At 41.4% G+C, this 27,402-nt stretch overlaps 1 protein-coding gene across 1 annotated transcript in view; it reads right to left on the bottom strand.

The window, feature by feature from the left end:
* Window positions 1-609: 609 nt before the first annotated feature.
* The window catches only part of antxr1a (ANTXR cell adhesion molecule 1a), a 35,361-nt gene continuing 8,568 nt past the window's right edge, over window positions 610-27,402 (bottom strand). Inside the window, exons 6-18 of the mRNA XM_034238174.1 lie at window positions 26,636-26,715; window positions 25,929-25,997; window positions 25,283-25,363; window positions 24,092-24,152; window positions 23,265-23,363; window positions 14,359-14,428; window positions 14,188-14,266; window positions 13,355-13,450; window positions 9,781-9,822; window positions 8,873-8,968; window positions 8,055-8,222; window positions 6,820-6,900; window positions 610-2,317 (exon numbers count right to left, since the gene is read on the bottom strand). Of these exons, the coding sequence (XP_034094065.1) occupies window positions 1,910-2,317; window positions 6,820-6,900; window positions 8,055-8,222; window positions 8,873-8,968; window positions 9,781-9,822; window positions 13,355-13,450; window positions 14,188-14,266; window positions 14,359-14,428; window positions 23,265-23,363; window positions 24,092-24,152; window positions 25,283-25,363; window positions 25,929-25,997; window positions 26,636-26,715 (1,430 nt within the window). The 3' untranslated portion in view covers window positions 610-1,909. The remainder of the gene's footprint in view (window positions 2,318-6,819; window positions 6,901-8,054; window positions 8,223-8,872; window positions 8,969-9,780; window positions 9,823-13,354; window positions 13,451-14,187; window positions 14,267-14,358; window positions 14,429-23,264; window positions 23,364-24,091; window positions 24,153-25,282; window positions 25,364-25,928; window positions 25,998-26,635; window positions 26,716-27,402) is intronic.

The following is a 27,402-nucleotide window of genomic DNA, read 5'->3' on the forward strand; positions in this document are numbered from 1 at the left end:
GCTGCAGATCCTTATTTATCTCTGTCCTGTCCACTGTCCCCAGAATTTGTCGCAAACACTTTCCCTGCAGCCTGTCCACATTTCCTGAGGATTAAATGGTGTCTAATATTTTCCGAGATAGCTCACTCCGTTCGTGCATGTGACATAATGCAACATATGAACATCTGGGATTAGTTAGCCATGCTCTGCATATTCTGTTCTCCCTTTTTTCCATCACAGCAAGGGAGTGAGGTGCTCTGTGCTCTTTGCAAACAGCCCCTGCCCACTTTGTAAACCCGGTGATCCCAGTGACAATATCAGTTTTCTTTCTTACTGTTATATAAAGGAAATAGGAGGAAAAGTTCAATTAGAGTTTTACCATTATATCTCCAATTACTGTAGAATGAATGGCATGTTGTAGACATTCTTTAAAGCAACCTTATTATTCGTTCTGGGGTTTTCCTTTTCCTGTAGTGTGTTATAGGTTTTTGGGCATGTGGTCTGCAAAGGCTACAATCTTTAAGTGGAGTTTTCACCCTCCATGTTTCCATATTGTCAGCAAGTATATCACAATGGTCTACGGATGAGTAATTGTTAAAGAGAAATACAGAAAGACAGAATCCACTAAAGTACATTTAAATTGTTTACTTTCATTTTGAAGGAGACAAACAAAGTATTCGACTGTATCGCTGGAAATTAGAAAACGTTCCTTTGAGTTTTGCCGTGACATTCAAGACTCTGAGGAGCAGGCCATTGCAATCTGCACTTAATTTAGCAGAAACTCCTCTGATCTTATATCAACTTTTATTTAATCTAAACTTGACTTTGTATGGCCCATGAGACGGCATTGCTAACATCATGTTCCATGCTTGGAGGAACTAAAAGCACCTTGTGCAAGAAAACAGATGATTCTGTTTAAGTGAATTAAAATGGCTGTCACAATATGTAAAGTAGACTCTTTCTATTTGACACACACGCAAGCATCTATATCTAAACACATGGTTATATCAAAAGTATTGTTTAGATAAAACCTTTTGCTAGAGGCCATGTGTGGAAGATAATGCACAGCTTTTCCCTGACTCTTTATCCACATAATAGGTGGAGCATATGCAGCGATCACAATCATCTTGGTAAGGTTAATTTAAATCATTCTTTACTCTGATGATGAGCACAAAAAAGGCCCAGATGTGACCCACAATGTTTACTATGGCATAAAAATAGGTTGCATTGCTGTTTCAATACGCTGAACAGCATTTTTGCTAACCTCAAAAATATGTCTACTCGACAATTAAAAACAACAACAAAAATGCATTTATGTTGTATAAAACAAGGTAGACATGTTATAAAAAGAACAACTTAAACATTATTGCATGCAATCGCTCAACATTCAAGAGTACAAAAATGTGTGTTTTCAGAATCTTCTAAGTCATCCTAAATGTGTTGTATCTGGAACATTTGCAACTTGAGTCTCTTATCTCTTATCAGGAAATGTTATAGACACATACTTTAGTGTAATGATCATTTTGAACATAATTTCCTCCTTGTACAGAGGCTTCAGTTCAAGCTGTTGTTCCTCTGCTTGTTCAGGATTCGTCCAATCGTGCGTGCGCATGCAGGGGACAACAGGGCCTGCAGCAGCTCCGAGGACCATGAACCAAATGTCTTTCAGCCGGCCTGCATGACCTCATTTTTAGGGAATGTCTGTGTAATTCAAGCATCAGAAATTGCACTGTTAGTCTTCGTGTGTACGCTGTAGACAAACAGCTGAAAACAAGTCCTCACTGCTTCAACTTCACAAGGCAGGAAGGCAAAAGCCCGCGCTCACAGGTCCTCGCAGGTACAATCAAGGGTGGTCATGTGCTGATTGTTGAGGGGACTCAATATCATTTATAAAATACTTTAAAATTCTCCACCCTCTGCTCCCAGAGCTTTACAGGCCGGGGCGAGGTGGAGGACGGGCAGGTGGAGGGGCGCGTCCCGGAGGAAGTGCCTGAGGAAGAGGAGGCAGGGAACCAGTGGGCGAGGCGGAGGGTGGGGGGGTGGGAGGAAGAGCTGGAGGGTCAGGTATGTACAGGTTGGTCAGAGGAAGAGCCCGGGTAGGAGGTGGCGTGTAGGGGGGAGGCGTGTTGGGAGGGGAGCAGGTGGGAGGAGGGGTGGGAGGCAACAGTGGGAGGCTGGAGAACGATGGAGATGACGGGGGGCTGCTGGGGCTCGGAGGGAGGGTGCCCTGCGGGGGAGGGGGGCTTTTGGGAGGGTTGTAGATGGGAGATGGGTGCTGGTTGTAGTCTCGGTAGGCAGGAGAGGGAGACTTCATGCGGGTGAAGTTCATGCATCTGCCCTGAAATTCGAAAACAGATTTTAGAGGAACATTTAGTGACATAACAAAGATGTAATATAAAATAAGATGTCATTATGTTTTCCTTTGAAGGGCCTTATTATGCTTTTCGGGTTTTTCCCTTTCCTGTAGTGTGTCTTATAGGTTTTAGTGCATGTTAATGGTCTGCAAAGGCTAAAATACCAAAGTTCCCTCCAGAAGAAGCTTCTCTCCCACTGGAGATTTTTTAAACATAGCATCTAAACATGTAACAGCAGTGGCACACACATGAACCTGAGGATAAATGAGCATATGGCATCCAAAAGAGGGTTTTATTTGGATTTCAGTCACTCTAACTATCCCCACACAACATTTTAAATTCTCTTCACCACAGTTTGTTATCTATCCTATATTTAACCGAATATCTCCTGCAAAGGAATCGAGGTTTTATGATGGGCGGCAGGTACATATCATGTCATATACAAGTACAAATGGGAACGAATAACATAAAACAACAATAGGCACTAAGGCCAAAGGTTGTATACATTATCAGATATCTTTTGAAATAATCTGTAGGTCTACTATGTTAGTCACCATTCACATTCAGACAACCATATGTGGGGATACATTATCGTTTAACTGTTCTGTAGGCTTCTCATTTACCTCTTTTGTCAGAAATATTAACCTCATAGTCTTGGATCTTGGAAAAAGTCATTGCTGCTTGAAATAACACACACCTTTTTCTTCTTTCACAGCTGTATTGAAGATATAAAAATGTCCCTTGCTGCATATTGTCACAATTCGCATGGACTGATGAATCCAGCAGATGGTTCTGTGACTCGCACTTGAAGTCTTTCCAGTTGTCCACACACACCTACATGTTTTAATGTAAACACACCTCTACGAATGCTGTATTTCTTGATTAAAGCTTTTAGGTTTAGCTAGTGGGCTCTACTCAACTTGACAAAAGAACCTGCCATCACTCTCCCCCTGTCCAAACCAATGTGAGGTCATGCTAAAGAGACGATCATATTCCAGAAACACGCTCCGCCCTGGGAGCAGCTGCAGGATCAGGGAGTAGCTTTGGACTGATAAGAGATGACAGCGCTGCTCTGTGCCTCTGATAGAAAACCCAAAAGGTCTGTCAATCCTGATGAAAATATGTTATAGAGAATTGTTTAAAGATGTCTAATGCATTTTTGTTCCTGCTATGTGCCCTGTTTGATTCCTTCACTAATTACTGAAAACACTAGTTTTGAGAGGCTCAGATATTTACAACACATGACGGGAACCTGACTTTAGTTTCTCTCAGGCATGCAACCGGCCTCCTCCCTCCCACCACTGCATTCATTTAGGGGAAGTTATAAAAGCAGGGCTTTGACAAGAGTCTCCTAATTGCAACCAGAGTGAGCTTGTTTACTGCGAATCATCAAGGATGCTAGAGCCGTGCTGTTTTTCCAGTGCACTAATGAAGAGCTTAATGGAGTGGAGGACTCTCTGGTGCACTTCAGTTTACAGAGTGGTGTGTTAGATGGACTGAGTGTACTGGGGGAGAAAAGCAAGGGATGTGACTGTGAATATAATTTCATTGTTTCAATGAGAGTAAAGTAGTTTCACGTTCAAGGCTGGTGATTCACCATTAGGCCTCAGCTTCCCTGCTTACATCATCTGAGCATTTCATGTCAAATACTAACTGCATGTGACCTGGAACCAAGACACACTGGCCTTGCTGACTGTTTGGCAAGTAAACAAGAGATTATTACATCTATTACAATAAACAATATTTTATTTAACTTAACATTCTTTTTTTCTTTTTTCCATAGTCTACTTAATTAGAATTTTTACTTGCACAAATGTATTTCCTTTTTCTTGTATGTCTAAGTCGTTTCCTGCTGTCCACTTCTGTTGTACATTGCACTTTTGGAGAATGTCATGATGCCAAAGTTTCAATCATAGCCAAACCCATAGTTATTGTAACGCAACACGTTGTGGTACCATATCAGATTTTAGTTAGTAAGATGTTGTTGTCTGCTAGTTTATGAAACATGTTAAAATGAACACTTACAAAGTCTGACATCTTCAAAACACTGTATGATTCTATGACATACAGTCAGTGTATCCCTTACTTCTAAGGCTTGCACTGTCTGCACCATCACATCAGATAGAGGGGTGCCCACACTTTTTTGGCTGGTGAGCTACTTTTGAAATGACCAGCTCACCGAGGTCTACCACCCAAAAATAAAATCCCAAATTGCAAGGGTTGCTGAATAACACGTTTTATTTAAACATGGGATAATAGGGCTGCAACAAACGACTAATTTGATAATCGATTAATCTATCGATTAATGAAACGACTAATCGACTATTCGGACTATTACTGTATGCCTTGCACAATTTCTCAAACGCTCTTGTTTAGCCATCAACTTTTAGATTTAGCTTGAGGTTGTTTAAGGCATGTGGAAACTAACAAAGAAGACAATAAAGATGAATACTTGATTCAAAAATACATATATTAATAAATTAACTTAACAAATTGTTTACAAAACTAACATTGCTTTTTATTTAAATTAAATAAATAATATTTCACATCAAAAGAAACAACAATGTTTTAACAAATCGTATTAAATAATCTGATGACAGAACTGTGAACAGAATAGCTGAAACTTGTACTCTAAAGAGTAGCTCAGTTTCCTCTAATCATTAACCCATGTTTGTATCATGTAGTTAACTGCGTGTGTTGCTGCTAGCATACATAACACCTGACGTGGAAACGTTACTCGTGGATGGGGGGGCTACAGAGCTGCTAGAAACAGTCGAGCCCGGTGCATTCCTCCGTCTGGATGTGGTGCACTTTTGATAAATGTTTAGACACATTGCTCGTGTTACCGCCCTCACATGCTGAACTCTCTTGGCAACGAGCATTGTCCACCTCAAGACGGGTAACATTTAACCACACCTTGGAGCGCTTCTCTCCGCCATCTCCTCCGTGTGTTGCTGCTTGTAGCAGCTGTGTGTGTAAACTGCCCCGCCCCCTCGCGCACAGACGGGAGAGAGAGAGATCTCGTCTCGATTGGAAAGATCAAAAATACACCGACATTTGTTTGTCTTTTTGCATGTTAGAAACGAGTTGGCGACACTAAAGACTGCGAGATAATATTTGTGTAGCAATAATACATGACCTTTCTCTTTCTCAACTCGCTACTCGGAGGGAAGTCGCTGTCATATGCCTTGTGAACACTCCGATAATGCCTCTCCATGTTACCTTTCTTTGGCAGAGCGACGCTTGCTTTACAAATAAGGCAAATAACCTTTGAATGTGACATCACAACAAAATATTCTTCCTCCCATTCTGGGTGGAAGTGGCATGTCTCATTTTGTTGTTTGTCTCTTGTTTGTCTTGTCTCTTGTTTCCCGGCACTTGACTGATTTTGTATCGCTTTGCATTCTGGGAGAACAGACTGGAAAGCGATAGGTCGCTTTTTCTGTCAATCAAGTAAACTCCTGAATTATGTGGCAGGGAGGAGGGATCAAAACCTGTTTTGTCTATTTTAACGGAGCTGGATATTTTTTTTTTTGAATGACTCGCGATCTACCAGCATTGCCCCCGGTCGACGTACTGGGCACCTCTGAGATAGACATATGTGATTACATCTATTGCGTAGTTTAAAGCACATTGCCAAACTACACATCAGCTTGAGATATCATAGTTAGTATCTCAAATAAATCAAATGTTAACGGGGCAGTGTTATTCCTCCTCTACCTGTGTTCCTGTGGGTTAAAACCGCAGCACTTGACAATGACTTCTCTGAGCCATGACCACATGAGTTACATCCTTCCCAATTCAGCTATATACTCTTCTTGACTTCTTGAGTGTCAAAGCAGCTGTGTGCTATTCAGCTGTGGGAAAATAATAGAAAACCAGCTTTTCCCCAAACTATTAAAGGCCTGTGTTTAACAGCTGACATTGCTTTTTAGGATTGTTTATACATTCACAATTGAACCAGACTACATTTAGTATAGGAAATATGTGAAATGTACAGTTGGCAAAACATGTGAAAGTTTCTGCTAATCTTTTTTGACTTTGAGGGTAATGGCTGCTGCTCTTATATCACCATGTCTTACTTAGGGTAAGATGGAGCAGTACATAAACGCTTGTGGGTTAGGCATTATTATATGCAGGCTTCCCTCAGACTTGTAGATCCCAGAGTCTCAGACTTCACATCAGCTGCCAACTGTACAGGTCATCACATTGCTACAGCTGGCCCGTGAAGAATTACATTTTCATAATGACTTCCCCAGACGTCTTTACATTGCAGTGCACTGTATTCAGTCTAAATCCTAACTCACCGCAGGTTTTCCCAAGAGCCTCTACGCTGTGCACAATTCATTGCTAACAGCTGGTTCATTTTCTCAACATTTTCAGATACAAAATAATCCTGTCCGTTGCCAAATGCTGACACACAGCCCAGGTCTGATGTCAGCATGCACGCTTCATGCCTGATTGTGCAGCTTTGAGTTGTTCTTACCTTGTCACCCGGATGAGGTCTCATTACAGACACACGGTCGTAGCCTTTTCTTAAAAGCACCCACAATGCATCCAGTTTGCTCTAAGGAAAAATAGAAGAAATCGAACTTTGAAACCAATGCAATAAAGTAAAGTAAAGGACCTTTATTCTTAAGATGCAGTTTCTGCTATCAATCGATTTGTTTTCTCTCCTGGTCACAGCTCTAAACCTCACCGAACTGCAGTGAAATGACCCATTTTATCCAATCGCTAAAGCCACTTCACAGTGACCAACTAAATGGGTTTCAGTTCATTGTGAGCAGACTCTTCATAGTTTTGAAAGAGTAAATACTTTGAGGATAAGGGCAGCTGTTTTCCCTCACAGAACTGCTGGCTGTGCAGCTCCGCTCCCTGGAGGTCAGTCCAACAGGGGTCTGGTTCCTATTATCAATCCCCCGCTGACTGCTGGCTTCACAGCGACTCCCTTAACCCCTGCTGGTCCTGCAGGATGGGACTGTGTGCCAATAGTCACCTTAGCACTAATACCTTAACACATCTCATGCTAATTCCCCTGGAGCGTGTTAATAACTCTATCCTCAGCCACATTATCATGGAGTAATTTGTTACAGATGTTTCACTTCATGCAGTACACATGCTTACAGCTGGAAGAAAGAAAAACATTTGTCTCAGCATGCTATTAAACAACCATGAATGCTTTGATTAATGAAATGTAAGCTGAGCTGTTTTCCCTGACTTCTTCAAACAATTATCTCCCAAATCCTCCTCCATTGCTTTTTTAATGTTGAGCAGTTGAAACTCATCAGTCCTTATTATTTGTTGATAGCACACATATCAGTTTACAGTCCACATATTTACAAGTATTGCAATAAGCCGTACTTAATTCTAGTGTACTTTTTTCCTTTTCCATTCTGTTTTATATTTTCAATTTTGCGTGTACATAATCTACTTCTCCATCCATCTTCACTTGCACCGTTGTGGCATTAGCACTACTCTCTTGCACTATCTTTGTCTTTTCTTCCTTTTATGTCTTGAATATATTGTAAGCTGCACTGAAGCAAGAGCCTGAGACTTAAGATATTACCATTTTCCATTCATCTACTGTACGATTCAGCTTTTGAATCTTTGAATCTTGAATCCTGTATGTATGTGCCCTTTTTAGATGTTGTCAACGAGGACGTTTGAAAGAGCATGTGACCAAACGCATCCTCCTCCTGGCTGTTTCTGTTGGTTTCGTACCTGGATGGGTGAGTACCACTTCCTGGGCCCGGGGGGTTTCTGCATGCCGTTGTTGAGGACCCGCGTCGGTGCGTCCACATACTCCTGATCAGGCATCTTCACTTTCGCATTTTTGGCCTTTTCCAGCTTTGCTCCTTCTTCGGTGGACCCTTTCTCCCCCCAGCGGACCTGATCATATAGCATAAGGAGGGTCGAATGACGTATCATTCAAAACATCTAATGTTGTACGTAAGTGGACATTTAGGGGAAAAAGGGTTCATTATTAGGGCGGTAACAATTTCAACTAAACAACTAACGTGGCCAATTTATTCATGCTAACAATCTGACAGAGATATCTATAGCACATTTGTTTGAAAATAATTAGCAATGCTATTAGTCATCTTTATATTTGTTGATTGTGCGCTTTATTTCTTTTGTTGGCTAATTAGTTACGCTCACATGTGTATGTGTAGGAGGTGAAAAGAAAGTGTGTAACCCTAACCAAAGTTAAAACTGATTTAAAAAGGACTTTTACAACATAGGCATATCAACATGATATCAATACTTTTTTTATTTTTTTAAATATCACGGTTATAGGAAATGTTAATACACCTAGCAAGATGGATATGATTATGAATCTGTCCTTGAAATATATCGATAACATGCTTAATTTCAGTGAAGGGCAATTAGTGAAGTGAATTTCATTTAAAGCGTTAAACTTTTTGTAAGTGTTTTGATCTTAAATCAATCAACTCTAGAGATGCTTTCAGCAACCCAAATGATAAACATGTAACATCTCAGCATGTTGCTTCTATGGTTCCTATCCTTTTGAATCTCACCTCCATCCTTTTAATTCCCCCTACTCCTCTTCCTCCGTAGTAGGATGCATCCACCGTCGGCCATTTCTTCTTAGGGCCTTCAAAGTCTTCATCATCCTGTGGAGAAGTGACAGCAAGTACATTTTATTATGATATAATTAGAATTAAGCCATTTGACAGTCTAGCTAGCTAAAAATTAAAGCACCATAAAAGGGAAATGTGTTGTTTTTACATGAATGGGTACATGAGCTACTATTAATGCCCTTTAATTGGTCAACAGTAAATACTTCTTTCTCCCCTCTTAACTCAAATCTCTTCTTTTGTGCTGGTTTCCGGATCAGAGGAAATCACAAAGCCAACTTGTTATGTTTTAGTACTTTATTAAACCCAGTCTGACTCATAATCTAGCAGGATGTGAGGCCTCGGTTGTTATTCGAGTCTGCTTTTGGAATAGATTTACCAGTTAAACCTTATTTTCATTATATTTGGTGCAAATAAATGCCGCCTGATGCATCCCACAGTTGCATGTCAGCCTACTCTTATTGCATTTTGAGTGTTAGCAGTCAAAATGTATTTTAATGACATGATTGTGTTGATGTTATTCGTCAGTTTTATTGAATTTTAAGTCCAAATAACTCCAGATTAAGAGAGATTTGGAAAACATGCATTGAAAACATGCAACATAATGAGCATTTAGGGTCAGGATTTCACTGTTGTTCTAAAAGGGCGTTAACTCACATTGAATGAATGACCAAATGAGTCAAATCTGAGTTTATTGCCAAGAAGGGAATTATGCCACATGGTCATAGAGGTTTCGAATGTCTGGATAAACTGAGGACTTACACGACCTAACCACTGGCAGCTGTCTAATTCTTTAATAATGAGCTTTTCTCTGGAATCACAAGAAACAATGACGATGGCGCTCCTACCGAACTCTCCTCCTCCGCAGGAGGCGGGGGTTCGTGGATGATCTGTGCAGGGGGGAAAAAGAAAATAGCATTGGTGGAATATTGTGATACGTCAGAAAACAATGAAAAGTCACACATCTATCAAATGTTTTTTCGTAGGATCTGCATGTCACAACTATGACATCCTCCGTGTGCAACAAGAGGGTTACACAACAACACATGGCTAAGGAGTTGTTTTTTCCTATCTCTACTTCACAAAAGCGATGCACTGACACAGAAATCTGCTTTCCAGATTGTTTTGCTGGCCTGAGGTTGTTGATTCGGAGAAGGAAAGAACGGCCCCTACACACGGCGGCGTGCGTTGCCGCTTCAACGCTTCTGCCCATTCACTTTGAATGGGGTGACCTCACGATTCGCCGAACTGCATTGTGAGAGCAAAGCGTAGCTTCTCTCGCGCTGCTCGCTGCAAAAGTAGAGCAATGTTCTACTTTTGCCGCCTCGACGGAGGCGTCAGCCAATCAAATCCCGCGTATGCAAATCTGACAGTTCAAGCGCTAGCCAATCAAACCGTGTGTATGTTGGGAGAGCCAGACCGCAGTTATTTCCCATATGTCAAAAAATTGAGGAGAAAATTATCGTGGCGTTAGGGAATCACCCGGTATATGACCAGTCCCTCTTTACATACAGGGATACAACCGGAGGAGCCAGGCATGGGGGGAGGTGGCAGAGACAGTGGGTGACACTGGTAGGTTTTCGCCTGTTTGGGGAGTTTATATCCAGTGTACTTCATTTGAATGGACAGCTAGCAAGCATAGACAGTATATTTAGCCAGCATGGATGTAGCATGAATGCTTTGCTTTGTATGTCCGGGGCGGGACATTCATGTGATTGGTTGTTGCTCGCGTTGACTCCCCAAGCTCAAGATATGCCCACCGCCAAGCGGCAACGCACGCCGCCGTGTGTAGGGGCCGTTACGGCCCGTCCACACAGCGACGTGCATTGACGCTTCACCATTCACTTTGAATGGGGTGACGTCACTTTTCGCCGAACTGCATTGTGGGAAGCGACGCGGAGCGTTGCTGGCGTGGCTCGCTGCAAAAGTTGAGCAATGTTCAACTTTTGACGCCTCGGCAGAAGCGTCAGCCAATCGAATCATATGCCAGTACAAGCTCTAGCCAATCAAACCGCTGCTTGTGTGTCAGGGGCGGGAGATTCATGTGATTGGTTGTTGGTCGAGTTTCAGACACGCCCACCGGCAAGCTTCAACGCACGCCGCTGTGTGGACGGGCCGTTACATGCTCATAAATACTGTATTGTTTGCTCTTCCGTTCTATAAGAAGCAATATTATCCATGAAATTGTATAGTACTATTTATACTTAATACATATGTCTGCAGCTGATTAATATCACATAAACATTTATATTTGAACATACAGTTTAGTCCGCACTATGCCCTTGTGTCTTTCCCCTTCTTCACATGAGCTGTCCGTGTGTTTTTCATCATATAAAAAGAGACCGTTTCTTTCACATTAAATGCCCTTGGCAAATAATGCGATTCTGATTCTTATTTGGGATTTTCCTCTGCGCTTCTCCAACCCCTGGCACACCAGACCATCCCCATGGTAACCTCGCATCGCTTTCCTAAACAGAATCACCGCACAGACTTGAATTTGCAACTTCATAGACGAAACAGCCATGTTGTAAAAGCGGACATTTCTGTTTGGCAGCTCTCAACTTTCCCGATCCAGCGCTGGAAACATTGGACTGGATCTTGCAGAGACTCCAAGCTTTTCATTTGAAGGAGAATGCAGATTCTGACAGCGAGCGTCAATGTAAGATATTGCGATGCTGGCAGGAGGACCACTGTCTAAATACTGGCAAAGATATTTTCCTCAAGCATTTCCTCGTTTTACTGTACCTAGAGCAGATGGCTGTCATAATAAATATACTAATCATAAAACCTTTTTTATTTATGACGAGTTATCTTGCGACCAAAAAGTAACAACCAAAACCGGGTATTTAAAGCTTTGGTTTCCACATCACCAGCTGACAATTCTAACTATTACTGATGACGTATTTATTTTTACCAGTTATAGTCCTCCAGTGAATACACTACAGTAATACCGAGAGGTGAGACTTGGAGGTCACCGGCTGTGACCTCTGGAAACACAAATTATTTCTACAGCAGCACAATTACTTAAACACAGGATGGCCTTGACCTCGTCTGGCTGTGGACTAAATTCAGCTGCAGGAATTCAAAAAGACCATTCACCCACACCGACCGTAACTTTCTCACCATGGTCATGATATTCAGGTTAATGAGATGCCTTAGAGGGCGTCAGCCAGACAAAACAAACCTGGAAAAGACATTTCTCTGTGTCCAAATGTCTGCAAGAAACAACGCATTCCATAAGTGTTTGAAGCTACCTACATCTACATCTGTTCGTTTTAAAGAGGGAAGACCAGAAGATATCTGTAGAGCAGCATGTGTGCTGGTGTTTAAAGGTCACCTATTGTGCAAAATCCACTTTTTAATGTCTTGTATACATCAACATGTGTCCCCTTCCCTCTGTGTAAAGAGACTCTGAAAGTTTCAGGAAAAAAGATTCTCTCTCTTTTTGTCCTGATCCATTTATATAAAAACCTGTCTGAAAATGAGCTGATCAGATTTTGGACACTTTATGATGTCATAATAATTTTTTGGCTTGGTAACCATTAGCCAATCACCTTATCACCTGAATCTCCTCCGAGAGCACCATTAGCCACTTTCACACCAAGTACTTTGCCGTACTTAGTGCCCAGCCCCATGGAACTAAATGCAGATCGCGTTCACACCGGAATAAGTTCCCTGAGGGAAGTTTACGCAAATGAAGCCGCTGACGTCACTTCTTCTTCTTCTTACTGGCTTTACTGGCAGGCTGCAAACAATTTCACGGCGTATACTGCCACCCGATGTCCCCGGCCGGAAGTCCCCGGAGTTGGGGAAAGGCTTCAACTTCAACTGAAGCCTTAATCGCCAGAACGCCGACACCTCCTCATCACTCCACCGCTCCCATGTTATTTTTTTTGTTGCCATAAGTTAGTCTCTCTCCGTTGGTGCGCTGGGCTAATGCTAATAATGCTGATGCGAGGAAATAAAATGGCGAGTTTTACGGACCGTGGTTTGCAATTCGCCCAGCCAATCAGAAATTGGTACTTTTTTCTCCCCAGGATAGTACCACCTCTCTAGCAGGCACTAAAAATGGGGGTAAAAGTTCTCTGAACTAAGTACTCTTTTTGGTGTGAACGCAAAATTCCAGGAACTATCGGAACTAAATGGGAAAAGTACTCCGGTGTGAACGCGCCTATTGTGTTCTTTTTAACCAAATCTCTCTCAGAGGGGCGTGGGGAGTGGCTCCTTATTTTTCATCTAAAGTAACAGACAGAGAATCAGCACTTTGGAAACAGGGCTGAAACAGAGGGGATTATGGGTAATGCGGCAATGATCTGTTTGGTATTTGGAGCCAAACACTTCAGAGACATGTTTTGTATATATCTGAGACCTATTATATATTGATGAAAAAGAGTATAATAGGAGACCTTTAAGAGAACTCACCACAGTGCAGCAGAGAGGCCAGAACCACCAGAGGAGAGCCAGGACCAGGAGCAGCATCAGGATGAGCAGCGCTATGGCCAGGATGGTCCCATCAGACTGTGACAGAGACAGACACGTCAACACAGACTCTCTCAACATTCAGAGCATAACGTCAACCACTTCACTTGGCGTAATGCTTGTTTTGGGGAGAAATCTTTTGGTTTTGGTTTTATCTTCCATGGAATCAGTACATGATGACTGTGATTCAGCTTCTACTGAAACACTTAAATTGATTTGCGTCTGCAACGTTAAGTATCTGCCAATACAGATACCAGTCTGATGTCTCATGTCCTTTTTCTTTTCTTAAAAACTTAAGCTGCTTATGATACATTTGTATGGATGCAAACAAATGTATGGCAATCTAATTAACATTATGTTTAAACTCTGAAACTAATATACTACTTCTTTAAAGGACTAAGTACAAATCTTGCAACCCGACTCACTTTGCAATACTGCTAAATCTCTTTGATTACACTATTCACACACAGAATCCTTTGTAGCTTTTTTGATTGGTCAACCATTTTTAAACATTCACAATGAAATGTAAAATACAACTTTCTGTTTAAACCTGAGAGTTTAGAATAAGAATACATTTGTTTCAGAAAGTTTCAGCTTGTATTTCTTTTTTTATTCCTCCGATATCCAATCATTTCGAAAGTATAGGACTGATGCTGATACTGAGTATTGGATAACAGCATCCTTACTTGTTAGTGCTTTTTTACCAGTTTAAATGCACCATTACCCACTATAATATGCCTTCAAAGCTATAAGCTGGTACATTAAATTGTACTCACACAGCCCACAGTGGTAATGGTGACCGAACTGGAGATGAAACTGAGACCTTCGTTCATACTGACATAAAGGTTTGCTGCCCTGCAAAAACAAAAGCAGTAATGTCTCAACTGTAATGAGTAGCTGGTGTCATATGAGAACTCACATACATTTTCACATATTAAAATACTTACATTCCCTCATCTTGAAGTACTGGTGCAGTGCAGAGAAGATATGTATCTTCCACAATCAAGGGCTTCACCACTAAAGAAAAAGAAGAATGGAAAGAAATAGAAAAACATTCAGTAGTTTTCCTTGACATACAACAGCTCCTGAAACCGTTTTAACCACAAACCATGTCCTGAATCACCTCTCAGAGTGTGTTATTGTTTAGCCTAATCAGCGTACGTTTATAGAGTGATAATTGACATATAGCTTCCTGGTAATTTAATAAGTAAACACTTGTTTACTGTTAAATTATGTCACATCTCTAACTGTAATTCGATAAACACAGTCTCTCAGAGAGGCGTTTCTGCTTTGTTTCTTGTTTGTTGTCTACTGTCTAAAGACATCTGTATGACACTCAGAAACACCACCACAGCTTTTGATTATTCAGGGGAATCTAGTCGTCTCCTTATCCAGCTGGCTTTTAGTAAAGCAGCTCTAACAAACATCATTTGCCAAGCCTGTCTGTTTATCCTGGCAGGAGGGGAGCATACCCCAGAACTGAGGAAATCAACACGAGCAGCCGCATGGGCCTCGACCGCTCTTCTTTAAAACCACAACGCTGCAAGGAGTGGATGGGTGTGGGTTGGGCGATCAGCGCTGCCAAAAACTTGTCTAGATAATCCTACTCGGAGTTAATCTCTGCATCAACCTTGTACTCAGAATTGCCTTACAGCATGACGAAAAGGCCTGAGTCTTCTAAAAGTCAAACTCCAGCAGAGTCCAGTAATGCGCTGGTCGGAGCTGATTCTGCACATTTCCACTGTTTAATCCCCTCGAGGGTAAAATGCTGGCAAACCATCTAGAGTTCATGTCAGGATGTTTTATCGGACTGTTTGCTCTCTTACCCCAAAGAGAGGTAATGTTTTACAGTGAGTAGACAAGACGAACTAGCAAGAGTCAACATTTAACCATTTAGTTGATTGAAGTAACTGCTTAAAATGATGGGAGATGTTCAATCTCTGAGAGTATTGAGAGGGTCAAATGTCAATTTACAGTTGCCTATGGTGAAGTGTTTGCATTTTCCAGACTCTCATGGAGAAGTAAAAATGTTTGGTTTATTCACTGTCTTGCCAGCTGATAAAATCTAATCCACTGTCGGTAAATAACAAAGAAGTTACAGCCCTGCGATGGTTAGCTAAACATAAAAACTCAAACAGCTAGTCTGACTCCGTCCAAAGGGAACATATAATGCAGAATAACATCCTATAGTTACAAAAAAAAATATTTAAACATGGTTTTACACATGATTGACTATTTCCTGGACGGGAGCGATACTTCCTGGATACTATTAAGGCGAGGAGAGACAGAAACCAGTTAATATACCAAGGCAGGGTTGCCAACTCTCACGCATCTGGCGTGTGACACACGCTTTCACTCTCAATCTCACGCTCTCACGCTGCCCAAACTATTCTCACGCCAAAACAAGAATACCGAAGACTAGAAACAGTTTTGAAAACTGTTGTCACGTAGTGATCGTCTTCTCAATAGAACATCTTTGATAATGTCTTCTGGCCAATCAGAATCAAGATAACGGCGTGGTGTTGTTGCAAGGAGGTCCCGACGGAGAATACTTTTGCTGTAGTACATCTCTATACATCGATACAACATTACGTGTTGATAGAAATCAACACGTAATGAAATAAGACCCCACGGTTTGATGATTGATAGGTGTGTGGGCTGTCTTTCAATTTTGACACACAGAACAATGGGGGCTATCCACCCTTATCCACAATGTAAAGTCATTCACACAGCCTCTTCCCTCTTCTCTCTGTGAGGAGCAGCAGGTTCAGCTTCATTTAAATATGTCGTGTAGTAATAGATGTATTTATTTTTCTTCTCAAGAGAGTACCAGAATGTGTATTTTATGTTAGTATTTCAAAAAATCTCCTGGGGGAGAATCCCCCCAGACCCCCCTGCAGGGGTTGGGTTTTCAGCATGTCAACTCTTTCACTTGTGGGGAAATTGCAGGATTGGCTCCAGGTAGCCCTTTTTATTTACTACAAGACAACTGTGCCTTTTTATTTCATACAGTTCAAATTGGATTGAGACAGGGAAATAATCTAAACCTCACGCATGGCGTTTCACTGTCAACGGGGCGATATAGTGTGTATGTAATTACATTGCAAATACTGACTTGAGCCCCACCACCAGTGCTGGAATTGGGCCGGTACTCACCGGTACGCAGTACCGGCACTTCTGGTTCTGACCCATGGAGTACCGGCACTTCTTGCTCAGTACCGGCATGCTGGCGGTACTCCGGTACTCATGCACCGTGCCAGTACTCAACACTCTCCCGCCGTTCTTATTATACATCCATATATATATATACAGCCGCCCGGTACTCAGTAGATGCGTCATGAGGTGCCGAACGGACATTCTCATCGCTATAACCGCTGGAGTTTCACAGCGGCTGTCAGCTGTTTACTCCTGTCATTCAAACAGAACGTGCTGGAGAGGGGGCGGGGCTTATCTTCTCCATGTAAATACTGTGGTGGAAACGACTATGTCAAAATTAACCTATTTGACCGTGATTTAATAGTAATACACGTTTCAAAATAATAATAATAATGCCGAAGTAACAACATACTGAAAACTGTTAGTAAAACCATGTTTTAATGCTTTACAATTTACATACCTAGATGCACGTGTGTTGTGTTTATGCAGTGCAACTCCCACCCAGTGGGTGGCTATGTAGAGTGATAGAACAGAGCAAGCACGCCCCCGAGAGAAGGAAAGCAAGTCACGTCACAAATTAGCATTTCTAAAATGTTAGCGTGGATTAATAAAAGTGCAAAAAGACAGTGGTCGTCGCCGGAAGAAACTTCAAATACAGAGAATGCTGTGCCAGTGTTGGAAATTGTGTCTGATGGGGAGCTTTCTTTGGTTGATCCTCCTGCTCCAAGTTCTAGTGCATTAGCATTAGCACTAGCTCCGCCGCCTCCTCCAGAGCCTCTAACGTTAGCTGCTGCTGGCGCAACTGCCACCACCAACACCGGGCAAAGCGATGCACCTGACTGCTGGACAACGGACCAGGTACAATATTTTTGCAAGACCAATGCATGGCTCCTTCTTAAAGATAAGAAGCTAGGATGTCGGATATGCAGAGATGTCAAATCTTTGGGAATACACACTGGACAAGGACTGAAACTGTCAACTGAATGGGGTGAGTGTGCAGTGTCTCATTTCGGTGTTGACAAGGGCAAACAACAAGCTAGCCTGAGAAAAAAAATCAAAGAACATAAAGAATCACAAGCCCATGTAAAAGCTGCTGACATCCTTACATCTGCTTCACGTGAAACTATTCAACATCAAGTGCAGTCTATGCATACATCTGAATTAGACACCACTATCAGAGTTTTTCGAACGGCATATAAAATTGGCAAACATAGCCGGCCATTCACAGACATGCCAATTGATTTGAATGTACAGAAACTGAATGGGCTGAACGTGGGCAGGGTTTTGCACTCCAATAAAACCTGTGGCGAAATCATCGACCACATAGCTCATGAGCTGAAGAAAAAAATGGCAAAAGACATTACAGAAAACCAAAGAAAACTCTGTGTTTTGGTCGATGAATCTACCACTATTAGTGGTAAAACGGTGCTTGTTGTGTGTCTACGCTCAGCATTAGCTGATGCTGAGCCCGAAACGTTTTTTTGGGAGCTGATCGAGTTGGATGGAACAACGGCTGATGACATCACAAAGGCGTTAATGGAGTGTCTTGGAAGAGATTTTAACGAGGACTTTTTAGGTCAGTGTTTCGTTTCTTTTGCATGTGATGGGGCTTCAGTCATGCTAGGGAAGAGAACAGGCGTTGCTACCCAGTTGTGTAGTAAATTCCCAAGCATGTTTGTGTGGCACTGCTCCAATCATCGTCTAGAGCTGGCAGTTGGGGATGTGGTCAAGGAGGTCTCAGGGCTCAATCATTTCCAGATCTTTTTTGACAAACTCTATTCCTTGTTCCATGCCTCCCCCAAAAATCAGAGGCAGTTAGCGCAGTGTGCGCAAGCAGTCGGACAGCGTCTCCTGGTGATAGGGCGTGTTTTGTCCATCCGCTGGGTGGCTTCAAGTGAAAGGAGCGTCAGAGCAGTCTGGGAAAACTACCGAGTGCTTCATGATCACTTCACAAATGCTGCAAACGACACGAGCAGGGATTCCAGAGACAGAGCAAAGTACAAGGGCCTGGATGATGTGCTCACATCTGCAACGTTTGTCAGCAATCTGGGACTGATGTACGATGCGCTCACAGAGCTCAGCGACCTCTCTCGGCAACTCCAAAAAAGAGAGATGACACTGCCTACAGCAGATAGGCTCTTAACTCGAGAAATACGAGTTTTTGAATCCATGGTCACCATGCCTGGCCCACACATGACTACAGTTCATACAGCTCTAGCTGAGAAGTCCTTCAAGGGTGTTGCCCTGCGTGAGAATGGCAGGCTTGTACAGATTCATGCAGGTCAGTTTTTCCGCAGTATGGTATGAATCTGAGACACAGAATGACTTCCACAACCTCCTCTCATGTCAGCACAAGAGAAATCCCATTACATGGCCGGGAGGCCCGGGACAATCAGCTAATCCAGGACATGAAAGTTATCCATCCTGGAAGTTGGCCTGAAGAGGAGTTAGACGTACAGTATGGGGACGTAGAGGTGCTACGTTTGTGCGAAGTGCTGAAAGTGGACAGAAGAGAGACTGTTCAGGGCTTTCGCGAATACAAGGAAACCAGGGCATCCCGTACACCTGCTGCCATGGAGCCTCTACTGAAAGCAGTCCGAACCATCGCTGTCTCCACTAGTGAGTGTGAGCGGGCATTCAGCTGCATGAACGATATCCTTACTGCAAAAAGGAATGCTCTCTCTGTCAGCCGACTGTCCAGCCTGGTTTTCATTAAATGTAATGGACCATCACTAGGACAGTTCAATCCGGAACAGTATGTGAGGTCCTGGCTGGCAAAGGGAAGGAGAAGTGCTGATGAAAGAGCCTGTCCAGCTCCAGCCCCTGATACTGATGTCCCCAAGGCCTTCTGGAGCCTTTTCTAACAATGTGAAGTATATTGCAAAGCAGCTCACCCAGTGAGAAGACTTTTGGCATAATGTGCCGATTTGTACAGATCCTGGAGATAGAAGGACTTCAGACCAACCAGGGAGTTATCTGATCAGCTTGGTGTTCAATGTAACTCTTTACCATGGCTCAGACTTTGTTACTTGCAGTTACAGTTTCTCATTTTAGATTGTGCAAATTTTGCATTTGTTTTTACATGTTCTTTGTTCATGCTCTTTATCATTTTTCTGAGTTGGAAAGTTAGATTGCATCATAGTTTACTTTATACATATTTGTATTCTTCAGTGGTGAAGTATATTGCAAAGCAGCTCAGCCATGTGAGAAGACTTTTGGCACTTTTTCGTTTTTCGTTTTCTGAGTTGGAAAGTTAGATTGCATTCAAAATGTACAGAAATACTTAATTTTGTTAAAGCTTTTTATAAAAAATGCTTCTGACCAGAGCTTTGTTTCCTTGTCATTAATGTTGAACACCACCAGAGGGGCTCTCACCTGAAAGGTCTCTGCTTCATGTGTCTTCAGCAGAAGATCTAGACTTTGATTGCTATATTTTCAGTTAATATTGACCTTACTAAGCTTTAGCCATATCCGCTGCCTATCATAAAAAATGTTAAGTACAGTGAACCTTTCTAAAATATACAGTAGTAAAGAGACAAACCCACCAGCATTATAGTAGCCAAATTCGTGTTTGTGGGCTGTATATATAAAATTGACTTGAAAAAGTTGCTGATTTTAGAGTACTGGCACCTTTTTCATTCCAATTCAAGCACTGCCCACCACTGTATGGGTTAGCCCTACCATAGATTACCCAACAAAAACACTCCAGAGCCGATAAGTCAATTAATTGCTTATTGCGACAGGCACACAATAAAACAGTGGAAACAAAGATGTGTTTGACTTTCATTAGTGAATGAAACGGTGTGCCCTTTGCCCCTTTGTAGTCTGTGTCCGATATTGTGTATTTGTATATGTATATCCTATATAGGGTTGCAAACTTCCAGAAATGGAAAAACGGGACACATGTATGTGTCCCCCGCGCGCGCGAAGATTTTCGGGTTTCTGGCGGATTTAGTTACTTTTTTTTGTTACTTTATTTCGGTTTTAGGGTTAGGTTAGGGTTATGTTATTTAATTATTTTGGGGGAGCCAGCCCCTAGGGTTCGAAAAATGTTTTGGGGGTCAAACCCCCCAAAACCCTCAAAATGCATAGAAAACTATGCATACCTATAACACAATACAAACACAATGGTCTTACTTACACCTGCATTAGGCTACTACATCACATTGTACATCAGCATGTTCAAATCGGATAGGTGGGCACTAGGGACATCTGGGCACCTCGATGTACAATTGGCTATTTTGTCCAAAATGTTAAAAAATAAAATATATGAAAAATGGTATTAAGTAATGCAAAGTATACATGATGTGAACATGCACGGTACATCATTATTAGACTTAATGTTATCCTTCAACCAACCATTTTCCCAGCATTTTCCCATCAATCAGCTGACTGACTCTCTCACACACACACACACACACACACACACACACACACACACACACACACACACACACACACACACACACACACACACACACACACACACACACACACACACACACACACACACACACACACACACACACACACACACACACACACACACACACACTCACGTGCGAGCATTGTCCCTGCCCTGTCAACTGAGCGGTCCTAGCGCCCTTCGGATACAGCACACAAACACACAGGCACGCAGCCAGACACACTGCATTGCGCGCAAACAGAAACATATTTTTTATTTTTCCCTTTACACGGGAGTCCGGGACAAACAAAGTCCCGTACGGGACACGCCCCATTTGGCTCAAATACGGGTCGTCCCGGGTAATACGGGACGGTTGGCAACCCTAATCCTATATGCTAAAGTCCCGCTACTGACACGATAGCAGTCATTTCGTGCGCAGATGTGTAATTAAACCCATGATATCAAAATCTCACTCCAGCCAGGTACCCAAAGTTGGCAACCCTGACCAAGGTATGTTTTACATTTACATTTTTGTGAATATTAAATAAACAATGTATAAGCTAAGTTAAAAAGATGCATATGTCTGTCTTTACAGCTAGCTTAAACAGAGCTAAACTAGCCGTTTCCCCTTGTTTTTAGTCTCTGTGCTAAGCTAAGCTAGCTAGCTGCTGCTGGCTGTACTTCATACTTAACATACAGGCCTGCGATAGGTACCAATCTTCCTATCTTTATTCAGCAACAATAGCAATGTTGCATTATATCTTTGAAGTATTGTGTCCCATTTTTAAACTTAAAATATTATCCATGGCAACATCTGTCAACAAAACAATGGCCAGCTAACGACAGGGCCTGCCAAATCCCAGCCCGCCTGAATGTATCTCTGCTGCTACTTTTTCCTGGAGACACAAACTCAAACATCGATTCATCTGCTGAACACATGCATTTACATATTACTGCCTTCTTTTTTACCTTTTCACCATATTTGCGAAGTATACACAGGGGGCTTGAGGGGGAGAGCAAAGATGAACAGTATTAGAGAGAAGAGAAATAGTTTCCTTATAGCCAATTTATCTGAAGGCGAGCGTACATTTTTTTCATTTAAAGTTCCTCTGACCAAATTCCAGAGGATTGTGTTCAAGCAATTTAGAGAAGTGAATGAATCTGGAATATACAAGTATAATGGGATTGACATAAGAAAATTGTTTTGCTCAAATTACTTCCATGTCTGCTGTTTGTCTCCAGGAAGTTTGATGATTTATCACACTTGAAACTAATTTAGATTCTGATTAATTGTAATAATAATAATACAATTAATACTGTGAAAATGTCATTTAAATTTCAAGATGCAATCGTCATACTTTCAGCGCCTTCTCGTAGTCATTGAATTCATACTGCATGTGCGCTATCATGCATACAAAATACCGTATAAACGTGACAAAGCAGAAATATGGTTAACCCTAATGCAAGATGGTACTAAACTCCAAACAGACCACTCGGATAGAAGCAAAAAAGGCTGACAGCAGGAATGTCCTGCATAAAAAAAGGCTAATAAAATGCAATATATCAGTCAGACTGATAAAGACATGGATGCACCCACATGCCGTCAGATTGAAAAGATAAAAGCAAGTTCACCACCTCTCCCTTTGAGGAGCAGACATGTTGCTGGTGAATATTGTGCTTTGTAATTAGCCCAGCACCTCTTAAAGCTCTTGTGGTAGGAAGTGGTTTTAACATCTATTACAGTAGGCCACCAGTAAAAAACCTTTTCCTCCTTCTGCCTCGTGTGTGGTACTTATTCTCCTTTATCTCATGTTTCCGGCAGTAAAATTAAACGTGTGCTGTTCATAACATAAACATGCAACCAGTAACACCAGTAGGCCTGTTTGTTTGATCCCAGATGATTCCAGCTGTGCGGCTGACTTGGTGTTTGACTTTCGGGAAGGACGGTTATGTTATGTAGATGCACACTCATGTGCTCAGCTTTTTTGATGTGGTTAGCTTAGAGTAGATGTGTATTGAGTTTAAGATAAGATAAACTCTTTTGATCCCAATGTGGGAAAGCAGCATCTAAACAAGAGTATTAAATAAACAGACATAAATAGAAAAGAGAAACATCTCAAAATAGAAAAAAAAAACACAACTAAAGAGTAAAATATATTCATATTGATAGTGAAAGATATATATTTGAAGACTGTCTGTACACTATGAACATTACAGCTAACAAATATAAAAGTAGGACATTGAAAGTGCATGAAATAGGAATATGTTTTCAGAAATGGTTCACTAACTCACTCTTAGTAAGGGTGTCGTTGATGCGGAAGCTGCACCGGACCTTATCCACGTTGCTGGCGTGTAGAAACCCATTTCCTCTCACCACTACTTGGAAAGACTCTGAGCAAAGACAGGAGAAACACAAACATCTACTGATTGGCTATATATCTGGTTTAAATTAACACGAAAACATGTCATCATGTAATATGTGACACTCTCAACAAGATCTGGTCGTCTTGGCAGAGCGAAACAAACACATGTGAGTATTATGCTCAACACATGTCGTAATAAGTCTCTGACAGTAACATTATATTGTGATTTAATCAATTGTCTTCATGAACTGAAAACTGGGGACCTATTATTGTCAGATCTATTAATGTCTAATCGTGTCTACTAAAGCTGCAGCATATTGTTTGAATAATGCCATTATCATTATATTACAGTTATGGATGTTCTGCAGAACTATGTCTCACGAATTTTGATTTCTTTATTAGAATTTATTCACAAGATACCTGACATGAATTTCATCACTAGATCCTTTTGACCCCAAACTTAAGTAAAGTTACTGTATTTAGGATTACATACTGTACATGTATTGGCCTGAACATGGCTTTAAAGCTAATATGTTTTCATATATTGCTCATATAACAACATATCAATCACAAAATGATTCCTTGTTATGTTTTTTGCATCACCTGTTTCAAATGTGCAAGCATAATTTGTAGCAAATGGAAAGATTACCATAAGATTTGAACATTTAACATACAAGGTCAACTATGATGTGCAACTGTCTTGATGTATTAAGTCGCCTAATGAGGATGAAATGGGGTGATGTCAATCTGTCTTACCTCCTGCACAGATACTAGAGGGCTCTGCAGCCAGGATCTCAATACACGACTTCTTCAGGATCTGAGGAGAGGAAAAACACATTTGAGTAAGTAGCCAGCTATTCTCAGATGGACAAGAAAATATAGTCCTTACTCGTGAATTCATTGCAATTTGAGGATAATATTCTGGTATTGTTATTTAGTGTGTTTGTCTTGTAATTTTCTACACTGAATGTATCACAAATAAATAATGATGTTTCTGTGGAATTGTTAACAGTTAAGAAACATTGTATTTAAAGTGCAAGATGCCATCTTCATATTCCAGTGCCTCTACATGGCTAATAAGTACTCAATAATGCTTAAAAACACATGGTACTAAACTCTTCAGGAAAGACACATTTCAGCATCCAGCAGTCAAATAACAGACGGACAAGAAGACTTTTAAATATATAGTCCTCACTCACATCTTCAGTTCAATTTGACTATACTGGTACTGTTATGGAGGGTATTTGTGTCGCTGAGTGACTGGTTTTAGCCACACCTCTGACTTTTATGTGCCTATTAATGAACCTTTTGACACTGGGGTCTCTGGTCTTGAAGTTTCCGTCTATTCTCATTTGTCTTTTTCAGATTTATGTGTACTCACTGCTCTCCAGGAACATATACCAACTGTAACCTAGAGTACTAAGAAGTCTGATTTATGACCCACTGCTCGACTCACATACATGAGAAATAACAGCTTTCAGTTTGATGTAAATCTGATCCAGATGACAGTCAGCTGTCTGACCTTTGACCCTGCTCAACAAACAGTGAAAACAGACCCTCACAACAAGCAGGTTGTTGGGGTCTTAAGAGATACAGATAAGCTATGATCATATATGGATAGACGTGTGCTGCGTTGATCAAAAGCAGGATAGTCACAGTCGCAGCAGGTTTTCCTGGAAGTCTGTCCCTGGCCGGGCTCCATGGATGAAATCATTTATCGTGATTTCAATCGATTTTGTCTTATTTTCTGTTTGCTGCCTAATCGAATAAAGATAAACTGATGGGAGCGATTACATGAAGTACATTAAAGCAAAATGATTTATTGTGGTCCTCTAAGAGACATTACTTTTGTAGCACTCCTCAATGGTGTTATTGGTATTATTGTCAACACAACAACAACAACAAGCGCTGTTTGAACATTTTAGAGAAAAATAACTAAGTGCTCACCGAGTCGATCACCCCTTGCAAGGCTTCAAATCCATCATTTACGGGGAAGACATGATCCTTGCTGTCAGCAATATTTGCCAGCTGGAGAGGAAAGAAGTTATCACAATCACAAGAGACCCTTATTTATCCAACACACAGATTTAGTTAAGCTTACAGCATAATTGATGACAGGAGTGGCTCATATGATATATTACCTCATTTCCTAGAGTAAAGTTAATACAATTCTACGCTACATAATGGAGGAAATAAAAAGCCTTCTTGATTCACACTGTAATCATTACTCTACCAAAAACAAGGATGCCGTATAAAGTGGATATAAGCATTTGATGTGCAGCTAATGTCCTTTTTGGAAACATTGACTTCCGTTCACTGGGAAGAGAGTTTGACTTTTGATGGTTCTATAAAGCGTAATGACTGATATAAGTGGCCTATTTGTTTTCAAAATGGGGGAAAATAGGCCTTTAAGTAATGTAGGGCACTTTATCACCACTAAAACACTGTTTTAAATCATTTCTAAGGTCAATTCTTTTCAAAAGGTTTGATTTACAAAGCTTTGAATTCCCACTTGTCCAACCATTCAACTCCCTTACCGCTTTGACATCATGATAAATGAAGGTACAGACTCAAACAAAAGAAAAAAGCACACCTGCGTCTCATTGAAGTCCTTCACCCCCACGCAGTAAACCGAGGCACCCAGGCTTCGAGAACGGTTCGCCTGTTAAGTTTGACACAGATTCACAGCGAAAACAGGAAAAAGCTCAGCACCTGGTTTTAATTACACTTTTGCATTGCATAACATCATCCAAAACAATCGGAAAATGCAAGTGAAATTGTGCATCACCATTCGTGAATAATACGTTTAAGACGTCATATATATATATATATAAAACACCAATGTCACACGGATGCCTGAAGGCTAAACGGAAAACACAAGCCATAGCATAGGTTTACAAGTTGTAATGCCTGTGACTAATGGTGCTGACACTGGCTTCAGTAAGACCTCCCACGGCCGTAAAGTGGACATTTCCAGCTTCTGGAAACGTCACCCCACTATATGTCTGCCGTCAACATGTGTGTGAGGGCTCTCAAAGCTGATTAAAGCCTCAGACTCTCACACACCTCAGAGCCTGAATGGTCCGGGGAGGAAATAAATCTTTAGATCCCAGTGCAGATGTGAGGAGAACGACTGGGCTCGGATGTATAAATCTGACGCCCTGACCTCACTTTTCCAAGACTAAAGTAAGAGGATCAAAGCGGTGATGTATAGGGTGTCAGTGTTTGATCTGGTCCATCACACGCGCAGCCTCACCTGGTTATCGTTTGTGTGAACCATTCAGCCTCTCTTAATCTCACCTCTCTCTCAGCGTAGTAGAAAAGATCCCCGTGCAGCTCTCCATCTGTCAGAGCTATGATCACACTGGCAGTGCGATAACCTGCAGACAGAAATAATTCACTGCTGAAATATCCAACTGTTATCGTATCCTATTTTGCAGAAAACATTATTAAGATTGCGGCTATTTTGTAGTATGTCCTAATCTACTTGCTCTTCTGTTTTATGAGTTACATCCCTGAAAGCTTCCAATTTTAGAATAAACACATTCATTCATAAAGGTAGGAGTCGAAGAGAGAAATCTCAGTTGTCACTTAAGCAGTTGTTCTTGGCTTGTGAAAAACTAAATACGTTTATTCAAGGTTCATATGTAACCTTGTTGGCATTTTTTCTAGTGTAATTTCAAACAGCAGAAACATTTTATTTCCCCTATCACCTCAAGACTCCTTAGATGTGTCTTGGGAAAATAAAATAATTATTATACGTTCATAATAGTTTGGTTTAAACAGGCCCCATTATGCTAATTTCCAGGTTCATATTATTATTATTTGACGATATTATTTTATCTCTTAAATGTTCAAAAAACTCTATTGTTCTCATACTGCCTGTGCTGCAGCACCTCTTTTCACCCTCTGTCTGAAACCAGAGCTCAGTCTGCTCTGATTGGTCAGCTGGCCGGCTCTGTTGTGATTGGTCAACTGCTTAGAGATGTCCCGCCCCTTAGCCTATCACATACAGTGTGTTGAAGCTGTATTCCAATAGAAGTGTGAGTGTTACAAAGAGGTGTCAT

This window comes from Gymnodraco acuticeps, unplaced genomic scaffold (assembly GCF_902827175.1).
Source record: "Gymnodraco acuticeps unplaced genomic scaffold, fGymAcu1.1, whole genome shotgun sequence".
Classification (NCBI taxonomy): domain Eukaryota; kingdom Metazoa; phylum Chordata; class Actinopteri; order Perciformes; family Bathydraconidae; genus Gymnodraco; species Gymnodraco acuticeps.